The 27,776-nt window shown below is 46.0% G+C and overlaps 1 protein-coding gene across 1 annotated transcript in view; it reads left to right on the top strand.

Annotated features, from left to right (window-relative positions):
- LOC134949536 (complement C4-like) overlaps positions 1 to 27,776 on the top strand; it is a 198,375-nt gene that overhangs the window by 11,291 nt on the left and 159,308 nt on the right. The window contains exons 4-10 of the mRNA XM_063938161.1: positions 2,456 to 2,526; positions 3,018 to 3,106; positions 4,139 to 4,221; positions 10,750 to 10,837; positions 26,441 to 26,546; positions 26,883 to 27,006; positions 27,420 to 27,535. Of these exons, the coding sequence (XP_063794231.1) occupies positions 2,456 to 2,526; positions 3,018 to 3,106; positions 4,139 to 4,221; positions 10,750 to 10,837; positions 26,441 to 26,546; positions 26,883 to 27,006; positions 27,420 to 27,535 (677 nt within the window). The remainder of the gene's footprint in view (positions 1 to 2,455; positions 2,527 to 3,017; positions 3,107 to 4,138; positions 4,222 to 10,749; positions 10,838 to 26,440; positions 26,547 to 26,882; positions 27,007 to 27,419; positions 27,536 to 27,776) is intronic.

Raw genomic sequence — 27,776 nt, 5'->3', positions numbered from 1 at the left:
CCATATCTGCCTATGAATGATCCATGTAAGCAATATGTACATTTTTAGTGAATACTATGAGCAGCCAATGAGAGCAGCCCTGACGTTTATCTATAAAATTGCCTTGGAAGTTGCGTAGTTTCATAGACATAGGGTACCTACCTCTGGTTTATGTACCATATGCTCTATTTATGTACAACTAAAAAGTACAAACACTGTGCATTGTGAAGATCACATACATATTCAACTGCTTACCTCTGACAATACCTTTCAGTTTTACTTTACTCTCCTAAATTGCTGGAGAACAGTTTATCTCCTTCGCTGCTAAGGACAAGTGGGACTTGTCCTAAATACTGCAGCAGTTCAAATAGAAAGGGCAGAATTATCTAAAAGTCCCCCCTCTTAAAGTTACTGTCACTTGAATCCAGGAGTGGGTTGTGGCTTGAAAATGTCATGACATTGGACCTGATGTCATTAAGCCCGGCCCTGATAAATGTTGCAGAAACTTTTACAAGTCAGGAAATAAGGGAGAGAGCTTTCAAAGTGCTCTGTCTGCTGCTGGCACCCACATGTTCAGGGATACCATTGTTTAAAAATAAGGCTGGCAGATAGAACATGTGTAGAGAGAGTTAGATTTGGGTGGGGTGTGTTCACTTCAAACTGAAATCTAAATTGCAGTGTAAAAATAAAGCAGCCAGTATTTACCCTGCACAGAAACAAAATAACCCAACCAAATCTAACCCTCTCTGCACATGTTATATCTACCCCCCACCCCCCTGCAGTGCACATGGTTTTGCCATACCTCCCAACTTTTGATTAAGGGGCGTGGCTGAAACAAAAGGGGGCATGGCTTCACGGGAAGACCCGCGATCGCGAGCCACGCCCACGTTTTCGTCACTGAGGGGGCATGCCCAGCGCTCTGTGAGCCGCTGGCATGCCCCCTCTCCCTCTGGCTGCAGTGAATAAACGCTGTGCGCGTACGCACAGCTTCTATTCACCGCTGCTCTGCTAAGCAGGGCAGCGAGAGACAGAGCCTCCCAACTGCCCCCCCCCCCCCACCGCGGGACACTGCGGCCCACGGGTGGGACAGCGGGACAGTCCCCAAAAAAACGGGACTGTCCCGCAAAAATCGGGACAGTTGGGAGGTATGGTTTTGCCCATCTGCTAACAAATTTGCTGCTGAGATCAGGTCTGAATTAGGCACATAATAACAACATATACTGTAGAAGTCGGGGAATGGGAGGTTTTAATTCCCACATCTCCACCATCCTGGCATCAACAAACACAGAGGTCTTCTCATTTGATGTAGTACATTGTCTATTTTTCAAACTGGTACCCTTGGTTAAGCTACCGTATTATTCCTACACATTTTATGCATTTCATTCAAACATTATTATGAAAGCCTTCATGTAGAATGAGGCTATTTGTTGTTTTGGAAAGGAGTATTTACTGACGAAGCAAGAACCAAAAAGTATTTTTTGGTGGTGATTAGAAAGCAAAAATACACACGTGTGCTGTTAGTTCACCTTCATTCAATTTAAAAAAAAAACACTTTCTTGGACACTTTGAACAGATTGTATGAGGAGAAATGAGCAAACTAATGATATTTTCTGCAAATGAAAAACTTGTTATAAAAAAACAAAGGGCAACAAAAACTAAGGTGGGATGGGCCCTTTTTATCAATATTATTTGTACTGAAATAATGTGAATATACGGATGTTTTCTGACCCTTTTCACATATTTGTTTCACTGAAATGTATTAATTTACTTTTGGAGCAGTTTTCATGAAAAACAACTCCAAGCCCTTTAATTCAATTTTTTTAGTAAGCAGATCGCATTTTCCAGATTACTAAAAATAAACTGTGAAAAAATACAGGAGGGAGCCTTGTGATAATAATGCTATCTTGAGATAGCGTCATGCAGGGTTCCCCCCCACGTCTCTGACTCCTTCTCAGCTCTAACAGGTAGAGCAGAGTCGGGAGCTGGTGCCTGTGATCAGCCATGTATGTTTAATAAGACTACAGGCTGATCACCGTACAAAAATAAAAATAAAAATCACTCACAAGCTCCAAGGTCCGGTGATTGGTGACCCTGGTGCGCTCCTCCGTGACTCCGATCATCTGATCGTCAGCTTCCTGCACTGTAACCCGGTCATCTGGTGTCTGATGTAAACTGGCATCTCAGTTTACAGCAGTCATCAGGTAATGGGGTCACAGAGCTGGAAGCTGGCGATCAGATGACCGGAGTTCTCTCGCAAGCTCTGTCCTCGCTTATAATAATTGATATAACCTTGTGATGTATTCAATTATCACATTGCGAGTTTGGGTGTTTTTATCACATCCCATCCACATCTGGGATACGGATTGTGATAAATATGCCCGTATTTGTGACGTCCGAGTCATAGAATTGTACTTTTAGCTATTCTGCTTGGTGACTTGTTTGCCAATTTTTGGCTATCTGTTTCCTATCTCTCCAGTTAATATCAGGGTGTTCACGCTGGATCACATGATGAGACCCACGGGGGACCAAATAATTTGCACAGTGTCTGTGAGTAATCCTTTATGTACAACATGTATGTTTGCGTGTCAGTGGTACATGAATGCCACAGGTAAGTGTAGAAGAACCCAGTTAGATTTACATTTAGGAATGAAAATAGGTGATGTTGCCCACAGCAACCAATCAGATTCTGTCTATCATTTCTCTATTGCATCCTAGAAAATGATAGCTAAAATATGATTGGTTGCTTTGGAAAACATCACCACTTTTCAATTTTGGAAGCTTTAGTAAATACACCCTCTATGTCTGGACTGGTTTTGGGCATTAATGTGGCCGACGTTATATGAAAAACAATGATATACGTGAGAGCTGGTAACCCCATTATTTCTCCCACACCTGTGGTGCCAGCAGTCTCTGTGATCATTTCCCTCCCTCATTCTCCCCCTTCCATCATTTGTCACTTATTTGTACATTGACGTTCCTTCCTCCTCTTCCTATTGTCCTTCTTCCATCTCTGACACTACACACGGGATCACTCACAGAACCCAGAAGGCTTACAAGTGATGAAGATACAACGAGTTCCTGAGAATGCCGTCGTGAACTACAGACTTCCAATTCCGGATATCTCAACGTGAGCCCTCCTTTACCTTAAAAAGTGTTCTTGATGGGAAAGTATGATAATGCTGGGACGACCTCCAGGCCCCCCACTCTGCTTCCCGGCTGGTGCTGCATACAGTGGCGCTGAGAGAGGAAGGGGGGGGGGGGGGGGGGGGAGGGTACAAATTACCTGGGCCCAGGTCTGATGGAGGGGCCCAGTGGGCCCAGGTCCCCCCTCCCCTCCCCTTACCTGGAAGCAGCAGCTTTTTTTCTCAGACCTGCACAGGCGACTGTATGCTGGCCAGGGAAATGCTTAAAATAAAAAAATAAAATTTCTAAGGGTGCATGGCCACGCCTCCTGGGCCCAGACAGGCTCTCTACTGCCCTGGCTGGAAGGCATGCCATGCTCCTGTGAGTGGGTGTATCATGTGCTAGACACACACCCAAAGATGTGTGGCCATGCTACCAGCATGCTGTGGTCATTTCCCCTCCAGGAAGAGGGGGAGGGCAGAAAGTTAATATACCGGGGCCCAGGATTTCTCTTGGCAGCCCTGGCTGTATAGTGGGGCCCTCTCGAGATGTTGCTGTAAGGCCCAGTAACACCACATCCTCCCACTGGATATATTATATGTGGTGCAGTCTAGCCGGGTTGGGTATGAAATGCCGGCGGCTGGGATGCCGGCGGTCACATGACCAACCGCGGCGTCCTAGCAGTGCGAATCCCGACACTGGACAGGGGTATTTAACCCCTACCCTAACCCTCTGGGGGTGTCGGCTAGGGCTAACCATTATCACCATTCCAGGTCGGAGGTGGTACTCATCTGTATCCTTATTCAATAATCTTCTCCATGCTTTACAATTACCAGCAAGGCCGGAGAATCTCACCTGCGATAGGTGCTACCGCCCAATAGTGCTTTCATCTCCAGCACGGTGCCATGTGACCAGCACGGTGCCATGTGACAAGCATGGTGCCATGTGACCAGCACGGTGCCATGTGATGAATAGGGCTAATAAACAGACCCTAGTGAGATCACCGCCCCTATCACTTTACCTCTTTCTCTTGCAGCGCTGGGGTGTGGACAATATCAGCGTATTTCCTCACTGCTCCAGAGTCAAACTTCACATCAGAATTTGAAGTGAGAAAATATGGTGAGTTTCTAAAAATCTGGATTCACAGAACGGTGCTAGAACGTGTCAAGTGGCAAATGTAATACTGCAGTAATTACTGAACAAGTTGTGCCAGATAAACATATAATACATTCACCACAGGCATGATTTTCGGAAACGGTTCAATAGGTCTACAGTAAGAAGGTCTACAATCAATAGGCCGACACTAAATGGTCGACAGTGAAAAGGTCGATATGGACAAAAGGTTGATCTGGTCATTAGGTCGACCTCTGAAAGGTCAACATTGGAAAGGTCCACAGGTACAAAAGGTCAATATGAGAAATGGTCATCACAGAAAAAGGTTGACACACCTTTTTTATTTTTTGAGTGTCGTTTTTGCCGTCACAGTAGAACTCCAATTAGTGTATCGCGTCCCCTCACATGGCTAGCGAACGGGCAAGGTGCCTCGCTCTGCTATCGCTGCGCTCGGCACAGGTCACTATTATTAATTGTAGTCCACGTGCATGGTAAAATATGAAAAAGTTAATAAATAAATTTAAAAAAAATAAGAATTTACTTACCGATAATTCTATTTCTCGTAGTCCGTAGTGGATGCTGGGAACTCCGTGAGGACCATGGGGAATAGCGGCTCCGCAGGAGACTGGGCACAAAAGTAAAGCTTTAGGACTACCTGGTGTGCACTGGCTCCTCCCCCTATGACCCTCCTCCAAGCCTCAGTTAGGATACTGTGCCCGGACGAGCATACACAATAAGGAAGGATTTTGAATCCCGGGTAAGACTCATACCAGCCACACCAATCACACCGTACAACCTGTGATCTGAACCCAGTTAACAGCATGATAACAGAGGAGCCTCTGAAAAGATGGCTCACAACAATAATAACCCGATTTTTGTAACAATAATTATGTACAAGTATTGCAGACAATCCGCACTTGGGACGGGCGCCCAGCATCCACTACGGACTATGAGAAATAGAATTATCGGTAAGTAAATTCTTATTTTCTCTGACGTCCTAGTGGATGCTGGGGACTCCGAAAGGACCATGGGGATTATACCAAAGCTCCCAAATGGGCGGGAGAGTGCGGATGACTCTGCAGCACCAAATGAGAGAACTCCAGGTCCTCCTCAGCCAGGGTATCAAATTTGTAGAATTTAGCAAACGTGTTTGCCCCTGACCAAGTAGCTGCTCGGCAAAGTTGTAAAGCCGAGACCCCTCGGGCAGCCGCCCAAGATGAGCCCACTTTCCTTGTGGAATGGGCTTTTACAGATTTTGGCTGTGGCAGGCCTGCCACAGAATGTGCAAGCTGAATTGTACTACAAATCCAACGAGCAATAGTCTGCTTAGAAGCAGGAGCACCCAGCTTGTTGGGTGCATACAGGATAAACAGCGAGTCAGATTTTCTGACTCCAGCCGTCCTGGAAACATATATTTTCAGGGCCCTGACTACGTCCAGTAACTTGGAATCCTCCAAGTCCCTAGTAGCCGCAGGCACCACAATAGGCTGGTTTAAGTGAAATGCTGAAACCACCTTAGGGAGAAATTGAGGACGAGTCCTCAATTCTGCCCTGTCCGTATGAAAAATTAGGTAAGGGCTTTTATAGGATAAAGCCGCCAATTCTGAAACACGCCTGGCTGAAGCCAGGGCTTACAGCATTACCACTTTCCATGTGAGATATTTTAAGTCCACAGTGGTGAGTGGTTCAAACCAATGTGATTTTAGGAACCCCAAAACTACATTGAGATCCCAAGGTGCCACTGGAGGCACAAAAGGAGGCTGTATATGCAGTACTCCCTTGACAAACATCTGAACTTCAGGAACTGAAGCTAGTTCTTTTTGGAAGAATATTGACAGGGCCGAAATTTGAACCTTAATGGACCCTAATTTTAGGCCCATAGACAGTCCTGTTTGCAGGAAATGCAGGAAACGACCCAGTTGAAATTCCTCTGTAGGGGCCTTCCTGGCCTCACACCACGCAACATATTTACGCCAAATACGGTGATAATGTTGCACAGTTACATCCTTCCTGGCTTTGATCAGGGTAGGGATGACTTCATCCGGAATGCCTTTTTCCTTCAGGATCCGGCGTTCAACCGCCATGCCGTCAAACGCAGCCGCGGTAAGTCTTGGAACAGACATGGTCCCTTCTGGAGCAGGTCCTTTCTTAGAGGTAGAGGCCACGGGTCTTCCGTGAGCATCTCTTGAAGTTCCGGGTACCAAGTCCTTCTTGGCCAATCCGGAGCTACGAGTATAGTCCTTACTCCTCTCCTTCTTATGATTCTCAGTACCTTGGGTATGAGAGGCAGAGGAGGGAACACATACACTGACTGGTACACCCACGGTGTTACCAGAGCGTCCACAGCTATTGCCTGAGGGTCCCTTGACCTGGCGCAATATCTGTCCAGTTTTTTGTTGAGGCGTGACGCCATCATGTCCACCTTTTGTTTTTCCCAACGGTTCACAATCATGTGGAAGACTTCTGGGTGAAGTCCCCACTCCCCCGGGTGGAGGTCGTGTCTGCTGAGGAAGTCTGCTTCCCAGTTGTCCACTCCCGGAATGAACACTGCTGACAGTGCTATCACATGATTTTCCGCCCAGCGAAGAATCCTTGCAACTTCCGTCATTGCCCTCCTGCTTCTTGTGCCGCCCTGTCTGTTTACGTGGGCGACTGCCGTGATGTTGTCCGACTGGATCAACACTGGCTGACCCTGAAGCAGAGGCCTTGCCTGACTTAGGGCATTGTAAATGGCCCTTAGTTCCAGGATATTTATGTGAAGTGACGTTTCCATGCTTGACCACAAGCCCTGGAAATTTCTTCCCTGTGTGACTGCTCCCCAGCCTCTCAGGCTGGCATCCGTGGTCACCAGGACCCAGTCCTGAATGCCGAATCTGCGGCCCTCTAGAAGATGAGCACTCTGTAACCACCACAGGAGAGACACCCTTGTCCTTGGAGACAGGGTTATCCGCTGATGCATTTGAAGATGCGATCCGGACCATTTGTCCAGCAGATCCCACTGAAAAGTTCTTGCGTGGAATCTGCCGAATGGAATAGCTTCGTAAGAAGCCACCATTTTTCCCAGGACCCTTGTGCATTGATGCACTGACACTTGGCCTGGTTTTAGGAGGTTCCTGACTAGGTCGGATAACTCCCTGGCTTTCTCCTCCGGGAGAAACACCTTTTTCTGTACTGTGTCCAGAATCATCCCTAGGAACAGCAGACGTGTCGTCGGTATCAGCTGCGATTTTGGAATATTTAGAATCCATCCGTGCTGTCGTAGTACTACTTGAGATAGTGCTACTCCGACCTCTAACTGTTCTCTGGACCTTGCCCTTATCAGGAGATCGTCCAAGTAAGGGATAATTAAGACGCCTTTTCTTCGAAGAAGAATCATCATTTCGGCCATTACCTTGGTAAAGACCCGGGGTGCCGTGGACAATCCAAACGGCAGCGTCTGAAACTGATAGTGACAGTTCTGTACCACAAACCTGAGGTACCCTTGGTGAGAAGGGCAAATTGGGACATGGAGGTAAGCATCCTTGATGTCCAGAGACACCATATAGTCCCCTTCTTCCAGGTTCGCTATCACTGCTCTGAGTGATTCCATCTTGAATTTGAACCTTTGTATGTAAGTGTTCAAGGATTTCAGATTTAAAATAGGTCTCACCGAGCCGTCCGGCTTCGGTACCACAAACAGTGTGGAATAATACCCCTTTCCCTGTTGTAGGAGGGGTACCTTGATTATCACCTGCTGGGAATACAGCTTGTGAATGGCTTCCAATACTGCCTCCCTGTCGGGGGGAGACGTTGGTAAAGCAGACTTCAGGAACCGGCGAGGGGGAGACGTCTCGAATTCCAATTTGTACCCCTGAGATACTACCTGCAGGATCCAGGGGTCCACTTGCGAGTGAGCCCACTGCGCGCTGAAATTCTTGAGACGGGCCCCCACCGTGCCTGAGTCCGCTTGTAAGGCCCCAGCGTCATGCTGAGGACTTGGCAGAAGCGGGGGAGGGCTTCTGTTCGTGGGAAGAGGCTGTCTGCTGCAGTCTTTTTCCCCTTCCTCTGCCCCGGGGCAGATATGAGTGGCCTTTTGCCCGCTTGCCCTTATGGGGACGAAAGGACTGAGCCTGAAAAGACGGTGTCTTTTTCTGCTGAGAGGTGACCTGGGGTAAAAAGGTGGATTTCCCAGCCGTTGCCGTGGCCACCAGGTCCGATAGACCGACCCCAAATAACTCCTCCCCTTTATACGGCAATACTTCCATATGCCGTTTGGAATCCGCATCACCTGACCACTGTCGCGTCCATAACCCTCTTCTGGCAGAAATGGACAGCGCACTTACTCTTGATGCCAGAGTGCAAATATCCCTCTGTGCATCTCGCATATATAGAAATGCATCATTTAAATGCTCTATAGTCAATAATATATTGTCCCTGTCCAGGGTATCAATATTTTCAGTCAGGGAATCCGACCAAGCCACCCCAGCACTGCACATCCAGGCTGAGGCGATTGCTGGTCGCAGTATAATACCAGTATGTGTGTATATACTTTTTAGGATATTTTCCAGCTTCCTATCAGCTGGTTCCTTGAGGGCGGCTGTATCAGGAGACGGTAACGCCACTTGTTTTGATAAGCGTGTGAGCGCCTTATCTACCCTAGGGGGTGTTTCCCAACGCGCCCTAACCTCTGGCGGGAAAGGGTATAATGCCAATAATTTTTTAGAAATTAGCAGTTTTTTATCGGGGGAAACCCACGCTTCATCACACACCTCATTTAATTCATCTGATTCAGGAAAAACTACGGGTAGTTTTTTCACACCCCACATAATACCCTTTTTTGTGGTACTTGTAGTATCAGAAATGTTCAAAACCTCCTTCATTGCCGTGATCATGTAACGTGTGGCCCTACTGGAAAATACGTTTGTTTCCTCACCGTCGACACTGGAGTTAGTGTCTGTGTCTGTGTCGACCATCTGAGGTAACGGGCGCTTTAGAGCCCCTGACGGTGTTTGAGACGCCTGTACAGGTATTAACTGATTTGCCGGCTGTCTCATGTCGTCAACAGTCTTTTGTAAAGTGCTGACACTATCACGTAATTCCTTCCATAAGACCATCCAGTCAGGTGTCGACTCCCTAGGGGGTGACATCACTAATACAGGCAATTGCTCCGCCTCCACACCATTTTCCTCCTCATACATGTCGACACAACGTACCGACACACAGCACACACACAGGGAATGCTCTGATAGAGGACAGGACCCCACTAGCCCTTTGGGGAGACAGAGGGAGAGTTTGCCAGCACACACCAGAGCGCTATATATATACAGGGATAACCTTATATAAGTGTTTCTCCCTGATATAGCTGCTGTATATATTTATCTGCCAAATTAGTGCCCCCCCTCTCTTGTTTTACCCTGTTTCTGTAGTGCAGGACTGCAGGGGAGAGTCAGGGAGCTTTCCTCCAACGGAGCTGTGAGGAAAAAATGGCGCCAGTGTGCTGAGGAGATAGGCTCCGCCCCCTTCTCGGCGGCCTTTCTCCCGCTTTTTTATGGAAAAATTGGCAGGGGTTAAATGCATCCATATAGCCCAGGAGCTATATGTGATGTATTTTTTGCCATATATGGTGTTTTTATTGCGTCTCAGGGCGCCCCCCCCCCCCAGCGCCCTGCACCCTCAGTGACCGGAGTGTGAAGTGTGCTGAGAGCAATGGCGCACAGCTGCGGTGCTGTGCGCTACCTTATTGAAGACAGGACGTCTTCTGCCGCAGATTTTCCGGACCTCTTCAGTCTTCTGGCTCTGTAAGGGGGCCGGCGGCGCGGCTCTGGGACCCATCCATGGCTGGGCCTGTGATCGTCCCTCTGGAGCTAATGTCCAGTAGCCTAAGAAGCCCAATCCACTCTGCACGCAGGTGAGTTCGCTTCTTCTCCCCTTAGTCCCTCGGTGCAGTGAGCCTGTTGCCAGCAGGTCTCACTGAAAATAAAAAACCTACTTTAAACTTTTACTCTAAGCAGCTCAGGAGAGCCCCTTAGTATGCACCCTTCTCGTTCGGGCACAAAAATCTAACTTGGAGGAGGGTCATAGGGGGAGGAGCCAGTGCACACCAGGTAGTCCTAAAGCTTTTACTTTTGTGCCCAGTCTCCTGCGGAGCCGCTATTCCCCATGGTCCTTTCGGAGTCCCCAGCATCCACTAGGACGTCAGAGAAACCATGTCGACCATATGTGTGTTGACCATTGGCACGACGACAATTTGAACCTGTTGATCTTTTGTACCTGTTGACCATAAGCACTGTCGACCATTTACAGGTCGACCTAATGGCTAGGTCAACCTTTTGGCCATGTCGAACATTTGGTGTTGACCTATTGACTGTCTACTTAGACACAGTAGATCTATAGACCACGTACCTGATTTTCAGGGGGTCAAAGGGTGTTCAGCCTCACAAATTTTTCAAAAATTCTGGACAGTCTAAAAAATGTTTAAAAATTTGAAGAAATTTACCTCATTCTTCCCCTTTTTCCTCTTGTGACCGACCCTGTTTACCCTCTTTTATTTTGTAGTTCTCCCGAATTTTGAGGTAAAGATAGTTCCGGAACATCCCTATTTCCTGATTAATAATAAGGAATTTAGAGTGAAAGTAGAAGCCAGGTAATAAACATGTTTATAATGTGAGCATCACTGTGTTATTTGCTGGATATTTGCCTCGGAAACTAGAGATGTACATGGGTCCCCTTGTTTTGGTTTTGGTTCTAAGTCATCATTATGTTCTGGTTTGGGCAAAACCACCTTCAAGTGTTTTGATTCAATTTTTGGTTTGGTAAAAAAAAACAAAAAAAAATGATTAAAAAAAATTGATAATCATTGATAAAATCGATAAAAATAGTTAAAAACATGTAATTTTTGGCAATCCAAATCCAAATTCCAAACCGCAAGAAGACCCGAACCAGAACTCAGTTCGGATTGGATATCCTAGGGAACCGCTCGTCTCTATCAAAAACCTGTGTGATAAGTTTTATATTATACCTCACCTCATATTGCTAAATAATATGTGTATTGGTACTTGTGTTCATGTATGAGTATTTGTGGTTTACTTTATACAGACTGAAATACTGTATATATTGTAATCACTAAGATAATATCCTAACAGGAAATAAGTTATATGTTATATATAATATTAGGAACAATGCTAGAACTGGCTTTACTGGTCTACTAGAGGGGACATCATGCACAAAGCATAATATACAAGCCAACAGGTGGCACTTTATATACCGGCTGTCGGGATCCCGCCGCTCAGCATACCGGCGCCGGAATCCCGACCGCCAGTATACTGTCAAGGGTCTCTTTGCACTCGCCCCGCTGCCGGCATTCCGGTGGTCAAGATTCCAAAGGCGGTATGCTGGGCACCGGGATCCCAAGCGCCGGCGAGTCATACCACACCCCAAGCCAACACCTAAAACTATTGTTTATTGACAATATACAGTAGGCCCAGATTTATCAAGCCTTGGAGAGTGATAAATTGCACGGTGATAAAGCACCAGCCAATCAGCTCCTAACTGCCATGTTACAGCAGGCTGCATTTGAAAAATGACAGAGGCTGGTTGGTTGTTACTTTATCACCAGGCAATTTATCACTCTCCAAGGCTTGATAAATATGGGCAATAATGTATAATAATATAATATTATACATTGTGCCATTCTAAAAAAGGACAAAAAGGGCAACTCATTCCGACCCAAAGTAATCGGCGTGGTAAATGTTATGCAAGAAATAATACTGTCTGATTCCCTGGAAGTTACTGTCCCTTGAAATGTCCCTACAGTATATATCAGTATTCAGCAAATGTACAAATAAACCCTATTTTCCTGCATGTAAGATTATACTAATTGTTACCATCTATTCTCTGGGGTTATATATTAATATTACAGTATCAGAGGACAGGTAAAGTGCAAAAACCTGCATATTATCGCCAGTGCCAGATTAAGGTCCTGGGCCTGGAGCTGAAATTTTTGAATGGCCTATATTGTGCCTTGGCAGGATTTGTGACAAGCGCTGTGATGCTATGACTAGTGATTTGGGGGTGTTACCAGTGTGGTCTACATAAGGGGTGTGGCTATCTCTATGACAGACATAGCTAGGGTCTACCTTCAACTACTTAATAGTGCAGCTATAACAAGAAAATGAAAACAGAAATTATTCCCCCTCACAGCGCTGGTAATCAGCTGCTCAACTCCAATCCCAGGTATACACCAACACCTGTAGTTAACACTGCACAAAAAAGAAATTTGGAGAGGAGTGTACAGCGCTGAAAAAACCCTTAAAATCCGGATAGTGCACTATCCGGATTTTAAGGGTTTTTTCAGCGCTGTACACTCCTCTCCAAATTTCTTTTTTGTGCAGTATAACAAGAAAATGTTGGCGGGCATTTACTTGTGCCTGCCAAGTTGGGATGTCTGTCACAGGCAGCCCCTACAACAAGTGTACGGGCACTGGCGTGCGCAGCACGTTTTATTAGGGGGTGCACCATCGGAGGGGTGTGTCTAGCACCGCCTTTTGGGCGTGTCTAGCACCATCTATTGATGGTCAACACATATAAATTATCCACCCTTGTACCAATCCTAATAAAGCAGATACATTGTTTGGTGCACACCACAACATCTGACAAACACCCCTGATGGCACTCGCTGCAATTACACTGCTTTTCCTCAGCCTGGTCTGGATCCCCCTCTCTTTCCCCTGCAAGCTGCAGCAGCTTACTTACAAGCCAGTCACTCACTGACACTGACAGTCGCAGACTAGTACTGCTGCTGCTGCTGGAAAAACGAGTGACGTGTCAATGCTGCTGCCGACCACCTGCCAGTATTGAATTTGTCTTCCTAAGAGGAACGCTGGCTGCATGCTGCTCCTCATCAGTGGCTGGCGTTGGCATAGCATAGAAGGAGAGAGGTGGGCATGTGGCGGGTGTGCGTGCGAGCAGCAGGACGTAATCACATCACATCACCCTGTTTTTGTACATGGAGGTGGAGCCGGGAGTTTGAAAGCCGGTGGCAGTGGCACCCTTGATTAACCCAGGCGTCCGGTCAGTAATGCAGTCCTGACGGTGCAGTGCAGAGGGGACAGTAATCAGCCTGCTCGGCGATCGCTGCATCAGGCATGTGAGATCGGGGTGCCAGACATTAGAGGGTGCCTGTGCGCACCAGGCACCCCCCCTCCGCACACCTATGTGTACGTGTGGTCGTCTGACTGTACACAGAGCATGATGCGTTGATATATCTGCAGATATGTGCTTGACAGTTGACATTGTATGTCTGTGAACGACACTGGGGCAGATGTATTAACCTGGAGAAGGCATAAGGAAGTGATAAACCAGTGATATGTGCAAGGTGATAAAGCCACCAGCCAATCAGCTCCAATATGTAAATTAACAGTTAGGATCTGATTGGCTGGTGCCTTTATCACCTTGCACATATCACTGGTTTATCACTTCCTTATGCCTTCTCCAGGTTAATACATCTGCCCCATTATTCACAGACATATAGCTGGTACACACCCGATGCACCTACAAATGGCCAATATATCAGCCAGTGCGTACCCAGCATTAGATAGGCAACAGCTGCTGTCACCAGCTTTCTTACTAAAAGGATATTACTACAAATATATATAACGCACTCACCAATCTACGTTTAATAGCCATAAAGGAACGCCCATATGGAGCAATAATTGAATTGCTCTGTCAGGCTCCTGACACTGACAGTTGTCGTGCACAACAATTGAATTCCACCCTATGTATTATATGTAGGCATATACAACTGCTTAATAGTGATGTTTAGTGGTTTTATGTTTATGTTAAGTATCAAGAAAAGTTTTTAAATACAATTTTTATATACATTTTAACCTGTGTTTTTGAGACATTAAATAATTAACAATTAGAAACTGGATACTTTTTGTACGTCAAAACCTTGCTAAAATCAAGAGAATATACACCCGTAGCGATGGTCATAGCACCAGCACACCCAAATGGTTACAGTACTCACACCACTCTGCCCTTCCCTCCTAATGGTGACAGCATTCGCAAAATCTCCTCCCCCCTTGCAACACCAGATGGTACTGTCCGGTATGCACAACATCAGTGATGGTCAAAGCACCCACACGTATCCCTCAACCCCGCAATCACCAATGGTCACAGCATCTGCAGCCACACTCCCACCCCCCCCCCCCACCCCTGCAAAGGTCACAGCACCTGCATTCCATACGCCCCACTTTGATGGTGACAGCACACATACGCAAACCCCCCAACCCACCAACCACCCCTGTTTCCGAGACTGTGAACTCACCTGACAAAGTGGGTCATTCAGATCTGATCGCTGGGCTGCTAATTTTGCTGTTCTGTGTTCAGATAGTCGCTGCCAACAGGGGCAGTGTATATTCGCCGTGCAAGTGTGCAATGGAATTTTCACACCATCCCATCGCTGACTGGTGATGCCTGCTGTTGTTGTTGACTGCCGCTCGCGTGCATTGCGGTGCATACGCATGCGCAGCTAGTACCTGATCACCCGCTGTGCGAAAACGCACAGCAGTGATCAGATCTGAATGACCCCCAAAGTTGCTGCATTCTCTGAAGACTCTGCTTTGTGGCAGCGTGATCCAGTCTTGCAATGCAGAAGCTGCTGCTCCCATGCGGACTCCAGGACATCATTAGCATAACCTGGCCCATCCTGGTGATGCACTGAACGTGTGATCAGCAGTTCTGCCATATACACTGCACGATGCACCAATATATCTGCAGATATATTGGTCATCGCCTGTGCTGCAGGCGAGATAGGTCTGTGAAAAACATCGATCACAGACATATTGGCTCTAATTCAGACCTGATCACTAGGCTGCGTTTTCATACAGCTTGCGATCAGGTCTAGACTGTGTGATGTTAGTGTATTAGAATGCTTAATATTTGTAGACACTCCCTTACTAAACGAAGGCATCCATTTTCCTCCATGTGATAGGAGAGGATGTGCTGGACATTTATAATAGTTTTCAGTTTGATGAGGGGCAGAATATGGTGCTATCTTCTATAATGCAAAAGTTTGAAGATTACTTTGTGCCAAGGAAAAATGTGACATGTGAAAGATATAAGTTTTTCACATGTGATCAGAAGTCTGGAGATGGATTTGATCAGTATGTTACAGAGCTGCAATCACTCAGTAAAACCTGTGAGTTTGGTGATTTAAAGGATTCACTGAGAAGAGATCGTATTGTCTGTGGAATACCTGATAATGGACTCAGAGAGAGACTGCTGAGAGAGCAAGACCTAACACTAGACAAGGCAGTGACTATGTGTAGATCTGCAGAAATAACTAATTTCAAGCCAAAACGTTACACAAAGAAGTTGATGCTGATGTACATGTAGTGCAGAACACAGAGCCAAGCAAACCTCCATTCTCAAGAATGAAGCAGTCTAAGCCACAGTCTAATAAGGAAATGTGTAGTAGATGTGGAAATGCTCAAAATCCTAAAATGTGCCCGGCTTATGGTAAAACCTGCATGAAATGTGGTAGACTTAATCACTTTGCCAAATGCTGTAAAATGAAAAGTGAAACCAAAGTGCATGCTATTAAACAAACAGAGGAATTCTTTGTGGATTGCATTGAACTTTGCAGTGCAGATAAGAAAGAATGGATTGTCCCTTTAACTGTGAACGAGATTGTCATTCCCTTTAAGCTTGATACTGGCGCGCAGGTGAATTTAATATCGTTTCAAGACTATAAGACTTTTAGAGTAAAACCTAAAATTCATCCAGCCAAAGTGAAAGTTACAGGGTACACTGGGGAGGAAATTCCTGTGAAAGGTACATGCTTAGTGACACTGAAATATAAGGGACAACAGTTTAAAACATCTCTACTGATTGTGGATAAAAATCTGAAACCGATTCTAGGATTAAGTTCCTGTGAGAAACTAAGCTTGCTAAAGAAAGTTTTTATGGTGACATCACAAGTAGAAGATGACTGCAAATCGATGTTTACAGAATACAGAGACTTGTTTGAAGGTCTAGGTTGTTTGCCTTGAGAGCATAAAATAAATATAGACACGCAAGTTTCTTCAGTGATACACCCCTGTAGAAAAGTGGCGTTTGCGCTGAGAGAAAAACTGAAACAACAGTTAAATCGCATGGAAGCCTTGGGTGTGATACAGAAAGTTGATGAGCCTACTGAATGAGTAAGCTCCTTAGTAATTGTTGAAAAGAAAAATGGACAAATCCGAATATGTCTAGACCCCAGAGATTTAAACAAAGCTATTAAACGAGAACATTTCAAACTACCAACCAGAGATGAAATCATGTCACAATTTGCGGGAGCAAAATGGTTCAGTAAATTGGACGCATCTTCAGGATTCTGGCAAATGAAGCTAGATGAGGCCAGCTCAAAGCTTTGTACATTTAATACACCAGAAGGTCGATACAGATTTCTTCAACTACCATATGGAATATTGTCTGCTCCAGAAGTATATCACAAAAAGATACACTTGATTTTTGAACATATTCCAGGTGTTGAAACAATGATGGATGACATTATTGTCTGGGGATCTACAAAGGAAGAACATGATTCTATATTGAGACAAGTAATGGAACTTGTCAAGAAAGTGAATCTAAAGCTAAACAAGGACAAATGTGAATTTGGCGTGTATACACTTACCGTTATGGGCGACGTGGTCTTGGATCAAGGTGTAAAACCAGACCCAAGGAAAATATCAGCCATAGTGAACATGGAACGTCCTAACAACAAAGACGACGTCAGAAGATTCCTAGGAATGATTACTTACTTAGGAAAGTTTATTTCTCAACTCTCTGAACGAACAGCCTCTCTTAGATGGTTGTTGGACAAAAATAATGAGTGGATGTGGTCACATGAACAAGAAGAAGGTTGGCAAAACGTGAAACAGATCATTACAGAGCAACCAGTGTTAAAATTCTTTGATCCTGCGAAAAGAATAAGAATTTCAGCAGATGCTTCGCAATTTGGCCTAGGCTCAGTGCTGTTACAAGAACATGAGGATACATGGCAACCAGTAATCAATGCATCAAGAGCATTGACAAGTGCTGAAACAAGGTATGCTCAGATAGAAAAAGAACTTCTAGCGATCACTTATGCATGTGAGCGATTTCATCAGTTTGTGTATGGGCAAACATTTACAGTGGAAACTGACCACAAGCCATTGATAGCTATCATGACTAAATCAGTACATGACTGTCCCATGAGAATTCAACGAATGCTTATCAGACTACAGAAATATGATGTACACTTGCTGTACTGTCCCGGCAAATACATGTACATTGCTGATACACTTTCTCGTGCTGTGGACAAAAGTGAAGGTTCCAAAAGTCTGATGGATGAAGAGATAGAAGCCTATGTTAATTTGATCGTAGCTTCTCTACCAGTGTCTCATGCAAGACAAGAACAGATTAGGAAAGAAACTGAGACAGATGACACAATGAAAGTGTTGAAAGATATCATTCTGAAAGGTTGGCCAGCAGCGTGCCCGCTGTCTATCCATGATTATTGGATGTACCGCAGTGACCTTACAGTTGTCGATGGTATTATTTACAAAGGCAATAGGTTTGTCATACCTGCACGACTAAGAAAAACTATGCTGTGCACGATACATGAAGGCCACTTAGGAGAAGAAAAATGTAAGTGGAGAGCGCGTGAAGTTATGTATTGGCCAAGAATGAACCAAGACATAGCACAGACTACAGCTACATGTGAATTATATCTTACGTATAGACCAAAACAACGAGTCGAGCCACTGAATCCTCGCGCAGTGCCAGAGAGACCGTACCAGAAAGTTGGCGCAGATTTGTTTGATTGTAATGGGAAAACGTACATTGTCGTGACTGATTATTACTCTAACTACCCTGAGATGAAGACACTACATACTACTACTAGTAAAGCCGTAATCAATTGCATGAAGTCAATCTTTGCAAGGCATGGTGTTCCTATGTAAGTGTTCACTGACAATGGTCCTCAGTTTTCCAGTGCTGAATTTAGACAATTTGCTGATGAGTGGGAATTTGTCCATACTACGTCAAGTCCACACTATCCACGCTCAAATGGGTTGGTGGAAAGTTCAGTAAAAACTGTAAAGAGTCTCATGAAAAAAGCTCAAGAAGGTAAAGAAGATTTCTACAAAAGTCTTTTAATCTACCGCAGTACACCTTTACAGAATGGACTTTCTCCTGCACAAATGCTGATGGGAAGGAGGATTAGAGCAAATCTCCCGATACATGATGAACTGCTTAATACAAATAACTCAGCGTTGGTCAGACTGAGTATGGAACGTCAACAGGCGAAACAGAAACTGTTCCATGACAGGCAAGCAAAAAGCTTATCTGATCTAAAATCGGGTGACCAAGTCCGTCTCAGAGATCATGAGAAAGGTATTTGGGTGCAGAAAGGTATTGTGCAAGCACAAGTAGCACCAAGATCTTATACTATACGTACAGAGCATGGAACGGAAGTAAGAAGAAATCGGGTGGATTTAAGATCTCAACCTAACCATAATGAAGACAACATGACTGAAGAATACCCTTCATCTGACATGTATGATGATATTGATAATGGTGAACCAACCACGATTCTAGAAAGGTCCAACATGGTAGATGAAACACAGACTGTGTATGAAAGACCCAAAAGGGAAATATGCAGACCTGAGAGACTCATTGAAACATGTTAGATGATGTTCTTAATATGACGTTGTTAATTGTTGCATTGAAGCGTACAGGGCTTATCTTTAAAGAAAAGAGGATGTGATGTTAGTGTATTAGAATGCTTATATTTGTATACACTCCCTTACTAATCTGTGTAAGCCTGAATCTTCAGTGATGGTCCCTGGGACCAGGGGGATGCTGGGAAGTGGGTGGTCCAGTACAGTGTGCCTGGAGTTGGTGATGGAATAAACAGCACAGCAGTGTACTCACATGTCTCTGTGTCCTGATGACTGGATTTACAAACATATGAACAAAACAGACTGCACATGCAGGCGTGCCTAAGCGGTCGCAGGGAGGGTGTCTGACATCAGTTCCTGTCCTGGACATGCTGAAGTGTTTGCAGCGACTGAGTAAGTCACTGCACAAAATCTGTTCGTACAGCTCTGCTACGCATGCGTTCGCACACTTGCACAGCTAAAATACACTCCCCTATGGGCATTGACTATTTGATCGCAGCAGTGCAAAAATCGCCTGCTAGCAATCAGGTCTGAATTAGGCCCATTGTTGGTACACAAGCGCTGATTAGTAAATGATATATTGCCCGTTTAACTGAACGTCCAATATATCGTCCAGTGTGTACCCAGTATTTCTGACACGGACACCTTTTACTGACAGATACCACTTACTAATAACACACAGGGTGGAATTTACTGATGCTAATTGCATATGTCGAACATATCCGGGACTGCGACAGGGAGGCTGCCTGCAGTCAGGTATGGAGGGGATGGCATGAATGGCGGCGAGATGGGGTTAGAAACCCATAGGCTACAGGGTATCACCATAAAAAGCTGGTGATACCTTCCGCATTGAAAAGCGGGCGGCTGGGGGTTAGTAGATTTGAAAATGCAGTAAAAACCCAATCCCGTCCACATTCCACTAACTGACACAAATACTTATTGACAGATCCTTACTAACACAGATTCCACTAACTGATACACACTGACACTGACCCACTTACTGACACTAACACACACACCACTTACTGACACACACATACATACATTTACATTACTTACTGACAAACACCACTTACTGACACAGATATAACTTACTGACAGACACTGCTGTTACTGACAGACACCCCTTACCGACACGGATTCCCCTTACTGACAAAAACATTGACACACATATACTTATTGACACAGACACACTTACTGATAGAAACCCCATACTGACACACATCAATTACTGACAGACATTACTTACTGACACACAAACTTACTGACAGAGACCATTTACTGAAATATGGGGAGAGCCAGACCTCCAGGCCTGGTGTGCACTGCACCCCACCAGGTGCACATCTGCTCCGCTGTGAAATCCACAACCCAACTCTCTTCACAGATAATGCCCTACTCCCCAGGGCAGGCTTTCCTCTTTTCATTTAGAATCAGAAGCAGCAACTTCATTCAGACAGGCCAGAGAGCAGAGCTACGGCTGGTAAAAGATGAATCATTGCACTTTTCAGAGCCTGGGAGCGGAGCTTTGGTGGATCATGGGGTGGAGCTTCAAGCTGGTCCAGGGGCGGAGTTTCGATTAGATGAAACGTTGGACTGGATTGGGGGCGGAGCTTCAGCGGGTCCAGGGACAGAGCTTAGATGAGTTTATGGACGGAGCTTCGGCTGGTTCGAAGACAAGGGTTCTGACTGGTCTGGGGCAGAGCCGGCCATAGGTATAGGCAAACTAGGCAATTGCCTAGGGCATTTGATATGCCTAGGGGCATCAACAGCTTCTGCTGATTAAAATGATATGCGGCATGCCTGTATTCTGTATGTAGCATTTCATATGCAGATACAGCCACAGTCTCACACAGTATATAGGCATGCTGCATATCATTTTAATCAGCAGAAGCTGTTTGTGCATCCTAGCCACATAGTAATGCAAATAAGATGCATTTTCATAAAAAAAAGGTGCCCGACGTTAGCATTGAGGCAGTGGCGTAACTAGAAATTTTTCTCCCCCAAGCCAAGAAATTCTTCGGCGCCCCCCTTCATGCTCCATAATAGGGAGCAAGAAAGGGATAAATATGCACGCGCCTTCGGCGCGCGCAGCAAAAAAGGGGCGTGGTTTCGTTGGAATGGGCGTGGTTTCACATAAAGGGGCGTGTCATTGAAGGAAAAGACTACCTTATACCCCAGTTTTGCAACCTGCACGCCCATACGTTGGCCACCACAGGAAAGAAAAATAATCCTGATTCATGCCCCTTACATTATTTGTAATTTTTCCTCCTTATAGTAATGCCCAGTATACATTATGCCACATACTGCAATGGCCCTTAGACATTATGCCGCACACAATAATGCACATGACACAATATGCACACACTGTAATGCCCCCGACACATTATGCCACACACCGTAATGCCTGTGACACATTATGCCACACACCGTAATGCCTGTGACACATTATGACAGGAATCGCAATGCCCGTTATACATTATGCTACACACTGCAATGCCCCTGATACATTATAGCACATACAATGTCTGTGACACATTATGACACACACCGCAATGTCCGTGATACATTATGCCACACACTGCAATGCCCGATACATTATAGCACATACAATGCCTGTGACACATTATGCCACACACTGCAATGACCTTGAGACATTATACCACAATGCCCGTGATATAGTATACCATACACCGTAATGCCTGTGATACATACCGCAATGACCTGCCCGTTATACCCTATGCCACACACCGCAATGCCCGTTATGTATTATGCCACACTGCAATGACCCTGAGACATTATACCACATACCACAATGCCCGTGATATAGTATACCACACACCGTAATGCCTGACACATTATGACACACACCGCAATGTCCGTGATACATTATGCCACACACTGCAATGACCCTGAGACATTATACCACATATCACAATGCCCGCGATATAGTATACCATACACCGTAATGCCTGTGACACATTATGACACACACCGCAATGTCCGTGATACATTATGCCACACACCGTAATGCCCATTACACATTAAGTCCTACAGTAAGGCTTCTAATTACTTTTCAATTACCTACTCGTTGTCAGGGGTTTCATGCACTGGGTGTCATGCTCGTTGCCAGGGGTTTCATGCTCTTGGTTCCATGCACGGTGCCAGGGGTTTTCATGCTCAGGGTGTCATGCTCGTTGCCAGGGGTTTCATGCACTGGGTGTCATGCTCGTTGCCAGGTGTTTCATGCACTGGGTGTCATGCTCGTTGCCTGGTGTTTCATGCACTGGGTGTCATGCTCGTTGCTAGGAGGTAGTCCTTGTTGCTAGGGCTGTGCTCCCAGTGCCACATATGTCCCCAGTGCCAGATATTCCCCCACGGTGCCAGGTACTCACATGCCCCAGTGCCAAATATAGCCCCTCCCCATGTGCCAGGTACACATATACCCCCCCAGTGCCACATATGCCCCCAGTGCCAGATATGCCCCAGTGCCACATATGCCCCCAGTGCCAGATATGCCCTCAGTGCCAGATATGCCCCCAGTGCCACATATGCTCCCAGTGCCGGATATTCCCCCCCAGTGCCACATATGCCCCCAGTGCTAGATATTCCCCCCCAGTGCCAGATATGCCCCCAGTGCCACATATGCTCCCAGTGCCGGATATTCCCCCCCAGTGCCACATATGCCCCCAGTGCTAGATATTCCCCCCCAGTGCCAGATATGCCCCCAGTGCCACATATGCCCCTAGTGCCAGATATTCCCCCCCAGTGCCACATATGCCCCCAGTGCCAGATATTCCCCCCAAAGCCAGATATCCCCCCCATGCCATATATGCCCCCAGTGCCAGATATTCCCCCAGTGCCATATATGCCCCCAGTGCCAGATATTCCCCCCCAGTGCCATATATCCCCCCCCCCAGTGCCAGATATTCCCCCCAGTGCCAGATATTCCCCCCCGTGCCATATATGCCCCCAGTGCCAGATATTCCCCCCGTGCCATATATGCCCCCAGTGCCAGATATTCTCCCCAGTGCCATATATGCCCCCAGTGCCAGATATTCCCCCCCCAGTGCCATATATGCCCCCAGTGCCAGATATTCCCCCCCCCAGTGCCATATATGCCCCCAGTGCCAGATATTCCCCCCCAGTGCCATATATCCCCCCCCCCCAGTGCCAGATATTCCCTTTAGTGCCAGATATTCCCCCCCAGTGCCAGATATTCCCCCCCCAGTGCCATATATGCCCCCAGTGCCAGATATTCCCCCCCAGTGCCATATATCCCCCCCAGTGCCAGATATTCCCCCCCAGTGCCATATATGCCCCCAGTGCCAGATATTCCCCCCCAGTGCCATATATGCCCCCAGTGCCAGATATTCCCCCCCAGTGCCATATATCCCCCCCAGTGCCATATATCCCCTCCCCAGTGCCAGATATTCCCCCCAGTGCCAGATATGCCCCCAGTGCCAGATATTCCCCCCAGTGCTATATATGCCCCCAGTGCCAGATATTCCCCCCCAGTGCCATATATGCCCCCAGTGCCAGATATTCCCCCCCGTGCCATATATCCCCCCCCAGTGCCAGATATTCCCCCCAGTGCCATATATGTCCCAAGTGCCAGATATTCCCCCCAGTGCCAGATATGTCCCCAGTGCCAGATATTTCTTCCCCCCACCCCCCGCCGCCGCCGCCGCTTTTTGGAGGGACACAGCTCACCTCTCCTGTGTCCCTCCTGCATCATCTCCGGCGGCCGCGGGTCTAATAGGGGGAAGTGCCGGTTCGTGAGCCAATTAGAGCTCACGGACGGCACTTCCCCCTATTAGACCCGCGGCCGCCGGAGATGATGCAGGAGGGACACAGGGAGGCGCGCTGTGCCCTCCGTGTCCCTCCAAAAAGCGGCGGAGGGAAGGAGACCGCAAACTGACATGCGGACGCTCGTCCGCATGTCAGTCTGCTGTAAATCAGTGGCGCCCCCGCAGCCCCTCGCCCTCAAGCCACCGCGAGGGCTGCGGGGGCAGTAGTTACGCCACTGCATTGAGGCAAGATTTATGAGGACACATCTGTATCCAAGCAGAGGCAGAGGTCACAGTGTTAGTGGCAGTGTGATTGCTGTGTGCATGTGAGTGGGTTGGTTGTGCAGTAGTGTTTGGAATATGTGTAAGGAGCATTATGTGTGTCATGTAAAAATGCATTAATAATGTGCAACATATGTGTAAGGGGCACTATATGAGTCATTATGTGTATAAGGGCGTTAATAATGTGCGGCATATGTGTAACAGGGTTCTACTGTATGTGTCATTATGTGTATAGGGGCTCTAATAATGTGCAGCAAATGTGTAGGGGGCACTATGTGTGTCATTATGTCTATAAGGGCATTAATAATGTGAGGCATATGTGTAAGGGACATTATGTGTAAAAGGGCATTAATAAAGGTTGTCATAATGTGTAAGGCGCATTATGTTTTTAAGGACATTAATAATGTGTAAGGGGCATTACTGTGTGGAATTATGTGTAAAAATGCATTACTAATGTGTGGCATTATGTGTATAAGGTGCTCTACTATGTGGCGTTGCATATAGAAAGGGCACTACTGTGTCGTCTAATATGAATAAAGAGCAATAGGATGTGGTGTAATGTGAGTAAGGAGCAATTCAGTGTGATGTAATGTGAATAAGGGGCTCTACTGTGAGGAGTAACGTTTATAAGGTAAAGTAATACTACTGTGGGATGTAATATGAATTATGGACACTATCGCATGATCAAATGTGAATAGAGTTGCAGTACTGTGTGGCGTAATTGGGGTTACTATTGTGTGGCCATGCCCCTTGCCAGCAAAAACACACCCCTTTTTGGGCTGTGCGCCAAATGTGCAAACTGTTCCTATTTAAAATATAGGGGGTACAAACACCAAAATAAGGACTGCTATGGGTGAGGGATGATGGTGCTGGGAAAGAGGTGCAAGGTCAGAGATGGAACCAGCGGTGGTGCTAGGGGGCACCAGACAAAATCTTGCCTAGGGCATCATATTGGTTAGGGCCGGCTCTGGTCTGGGGATGGAGCTTCGGCGGGTCCGGGGGCAGAGTTCAAACGGGGGCCATGGCAGCAGACTATCAGCCAGGCCAGGGTGTTTGCACATCGGCCGGTGGTACCTTTGGCAGTTGGGAGGTGAGTGAGATGAGCTGCTGGTGGTGACAGGAATTTTTTTTTCCTGTCAACACAGGCTGCACTGCATTGGATTTTGTGGGCCTATTTACAATGGGGGGCCTGGAGCTGCAGCTCCATCCGCCCCATTGTTAATCCGGCCCTGGTGGAGACGTACAGTATGCAGCACTTATTAAGCTCTATGTGACGATAGGTACAAGCTGACTTGTTGCACCTGGCAACTTCTCCGCTCTTCACAGATTGCTGGCAACATGAAGCATTGTCTGATGGGAATTATGCCTCAAACAAATAAGTTCTCGGAAGTCTTGAGGTTAAGAATTGTTAGGTTGCATAGAGCTGGAAAAGGGTTACAGTAGTATCTCGAAAGCCTTGATGTTCATCAGTCCACGGGGGTTCCAGACTCTGGATAGACAGTGTCTAGTTATTCAATAGGTCGACTCCATATGACCTTTTTAATGTTGACCTGTTGACCCTGTAGACCTTTTGAATGTCGTCCATATGGGGTCAACCTATTGAGTGTCTATCCAAAACTTATAGATCTATTTATTATATCACACCCAGTCCACCGGAGTACAAACTGTGTACAAATGGAGAAAGTTCAGCACTGTTGCCACTTGCCCCAGCGGTGGTTGTCCTGTGAAGATGCCTCTCCAAGAGCACTTGCAGGATCCTCACGGAGGTGAGGAATAATCCTGCAGTATCAGCTAAAGACAGAAGGCGGGATACACCATAGGCAGATTGCGTCCAAAACTCAGAAAATGCAGGTTTGCCCACTTTCCCAAATGTACCTAACTCCAGATTGTGATACATTCTGGAGCTTGGGCACGGTGAGCAACGCCATCTGTAGATGGCATCACCTAATAGGAGGCTATGTGCTTCTTTTCACATTGACATCTGAGAGGGATCCAATCCCAGTGTCCCTCGTGGCATGCACATCATACTGAGCAGAAGGACTCCCAGGTCATAGACCCAGAAGTCCTATGATTGCAAAGGACATTTATCTATTACTAGTCACACCATATTTTATAGTACTCTAATTAAAAGTTATATTTTATCGTCTATTAATTTTTCAAGTTAAGAGTACCCCAGCACAGAGTCTTTCTTTTTTTCTTGTATTTTTAAAGGACATTTCTTATCAGAATAACTGTCCATTGCGACTATAATCACATTTCTAGGTACATACCGGTGTTATTAACGCCGATGTGTACCTGATAACTGTCAAGATATATGTCATCACAGATAAGATGGATAATTCATCCCGCCCTTAGAGGCCCATTTCTCATTGGTGACACAACTCATCAAGGACTTGTACAATCCTGTAATCCACTCTAACGGGATCCTGTACCATTTACATAAACATTGACTCTTCTGTCTGATTGGCCTAGATATGTGTATGGAGAGCCTATCGATGGCGTGGCCTACATCCGCCTGGGAATAATAAATCAGAAAGGGGAGAAGACTATTCTACAAGGCTTGGAGCAGCACGTGAAGGTGAGTGGGAATCACAGTGTCATTATTTTCCTCTCTGCAGAATCCAGTCTAACATCAGCAATGAAAAGTGTGATTGAGGGCCTCCGGTTATTATTAATTATTAATTACTGTAACATTTAATTATATAATGCCAGCATATTATGCAGTACTTTACAGTTGGGAACAAACACAGTCATAAAATAAGATTGGGTATACTATAAACAGACAATGAGTTAGGAGATCTCTGCTCCCAAACCTACTCTTGGAAGGATCAGAAAGATCAAACTTGGCTTCTAGACAAAAAGGTGGAAAAACAGATGTGGTATATTGTAGTCCATGATGTTTTCTGCTTTGCAGTTGGTGGATGGAGAGGGCACCGTCCAGATCCATAAAGATGGTATTGTGAAGAAGATTAACCAACCAGAAGAAAATTTATTGGAGTCCACCTTGTACATTGCAGTCAGCGTGATGGAGAAGGCCTGTGAGTCACGTTTGCTATGTACATCTGTTGGGCAGTGCACTTTTTATCCTCAAAACCTCATTATATTGAGCCAAACATCTAACTTTAATCCAGATGAGCAATATTTGACCATCTCTCCACTGACATATCTACCACCATCCCAAAACTCCAAACGTTCTTCTTTACCTCCAAGAAGTTCCTTCAAGGAACACTTACCCTCCTATCCTCTCTTGTCCTCTCTCCATCGCACATGTGAGGCTTTTGCCAGTGTTCACACTACCTCTGCAATCATTTTCATATGCACGTTACACATTTTGCATTGATTGGAACTTTTCAATATCCAAAATATTCCCCATCTGGAGCTCTTTGCCCCTTGGATCCTACCCTAGAACCTTCTCTAATTATCATTCTCACCTTCTTCCCTCTGCTCACAGCTGGAACTCTGGAAGAGACAGAACTTACCTCCGTGAAGTTTGTCACTTCCCCCTATAAATTGGATTTATCCAAAACAAAGAAATATTTTATCCCCGGATTTGCAGCACTGATTGTGGTAAGAGATGAATGATTTGTGAGTTTAGTCATTACAAAGACATAAGGGTATTAAGGAAGATTAAAACAGTCCAATATATTTATATATGTAGTTTATTTCTGATTCTGAGTCAGATGCAGTGATGATGTTGGAAGCGGTGGGACAATGTTTTTCGAATGCATATGCATCTGAGTCGCACTGCGATTGTGTCCCGATTTTGGGCCTGATTCAGCAATAGATGTAATGTCAATGTTGGACACAG

Source organism: Pseudophryne corroboree, chromosome 8 (genome assembly GCF_028390025.1).
Source record: "Pseudophryne corroboree isolate aPseCor3 chromosome 8, aPseCor3.hap2, whole genome shotgun sequence".
Classification (NCBI taxonomy): Eukaryota; Metazoa; Chordata; class Amphibia; order Anura; family Myobatrachidae; genus Pseudophryne; species Pseudophryne corroboree.
Note: the sequence above shows the minus strand (reverse complement) of the source record. Positions and strands in the feature narration are given on the sequence as shown.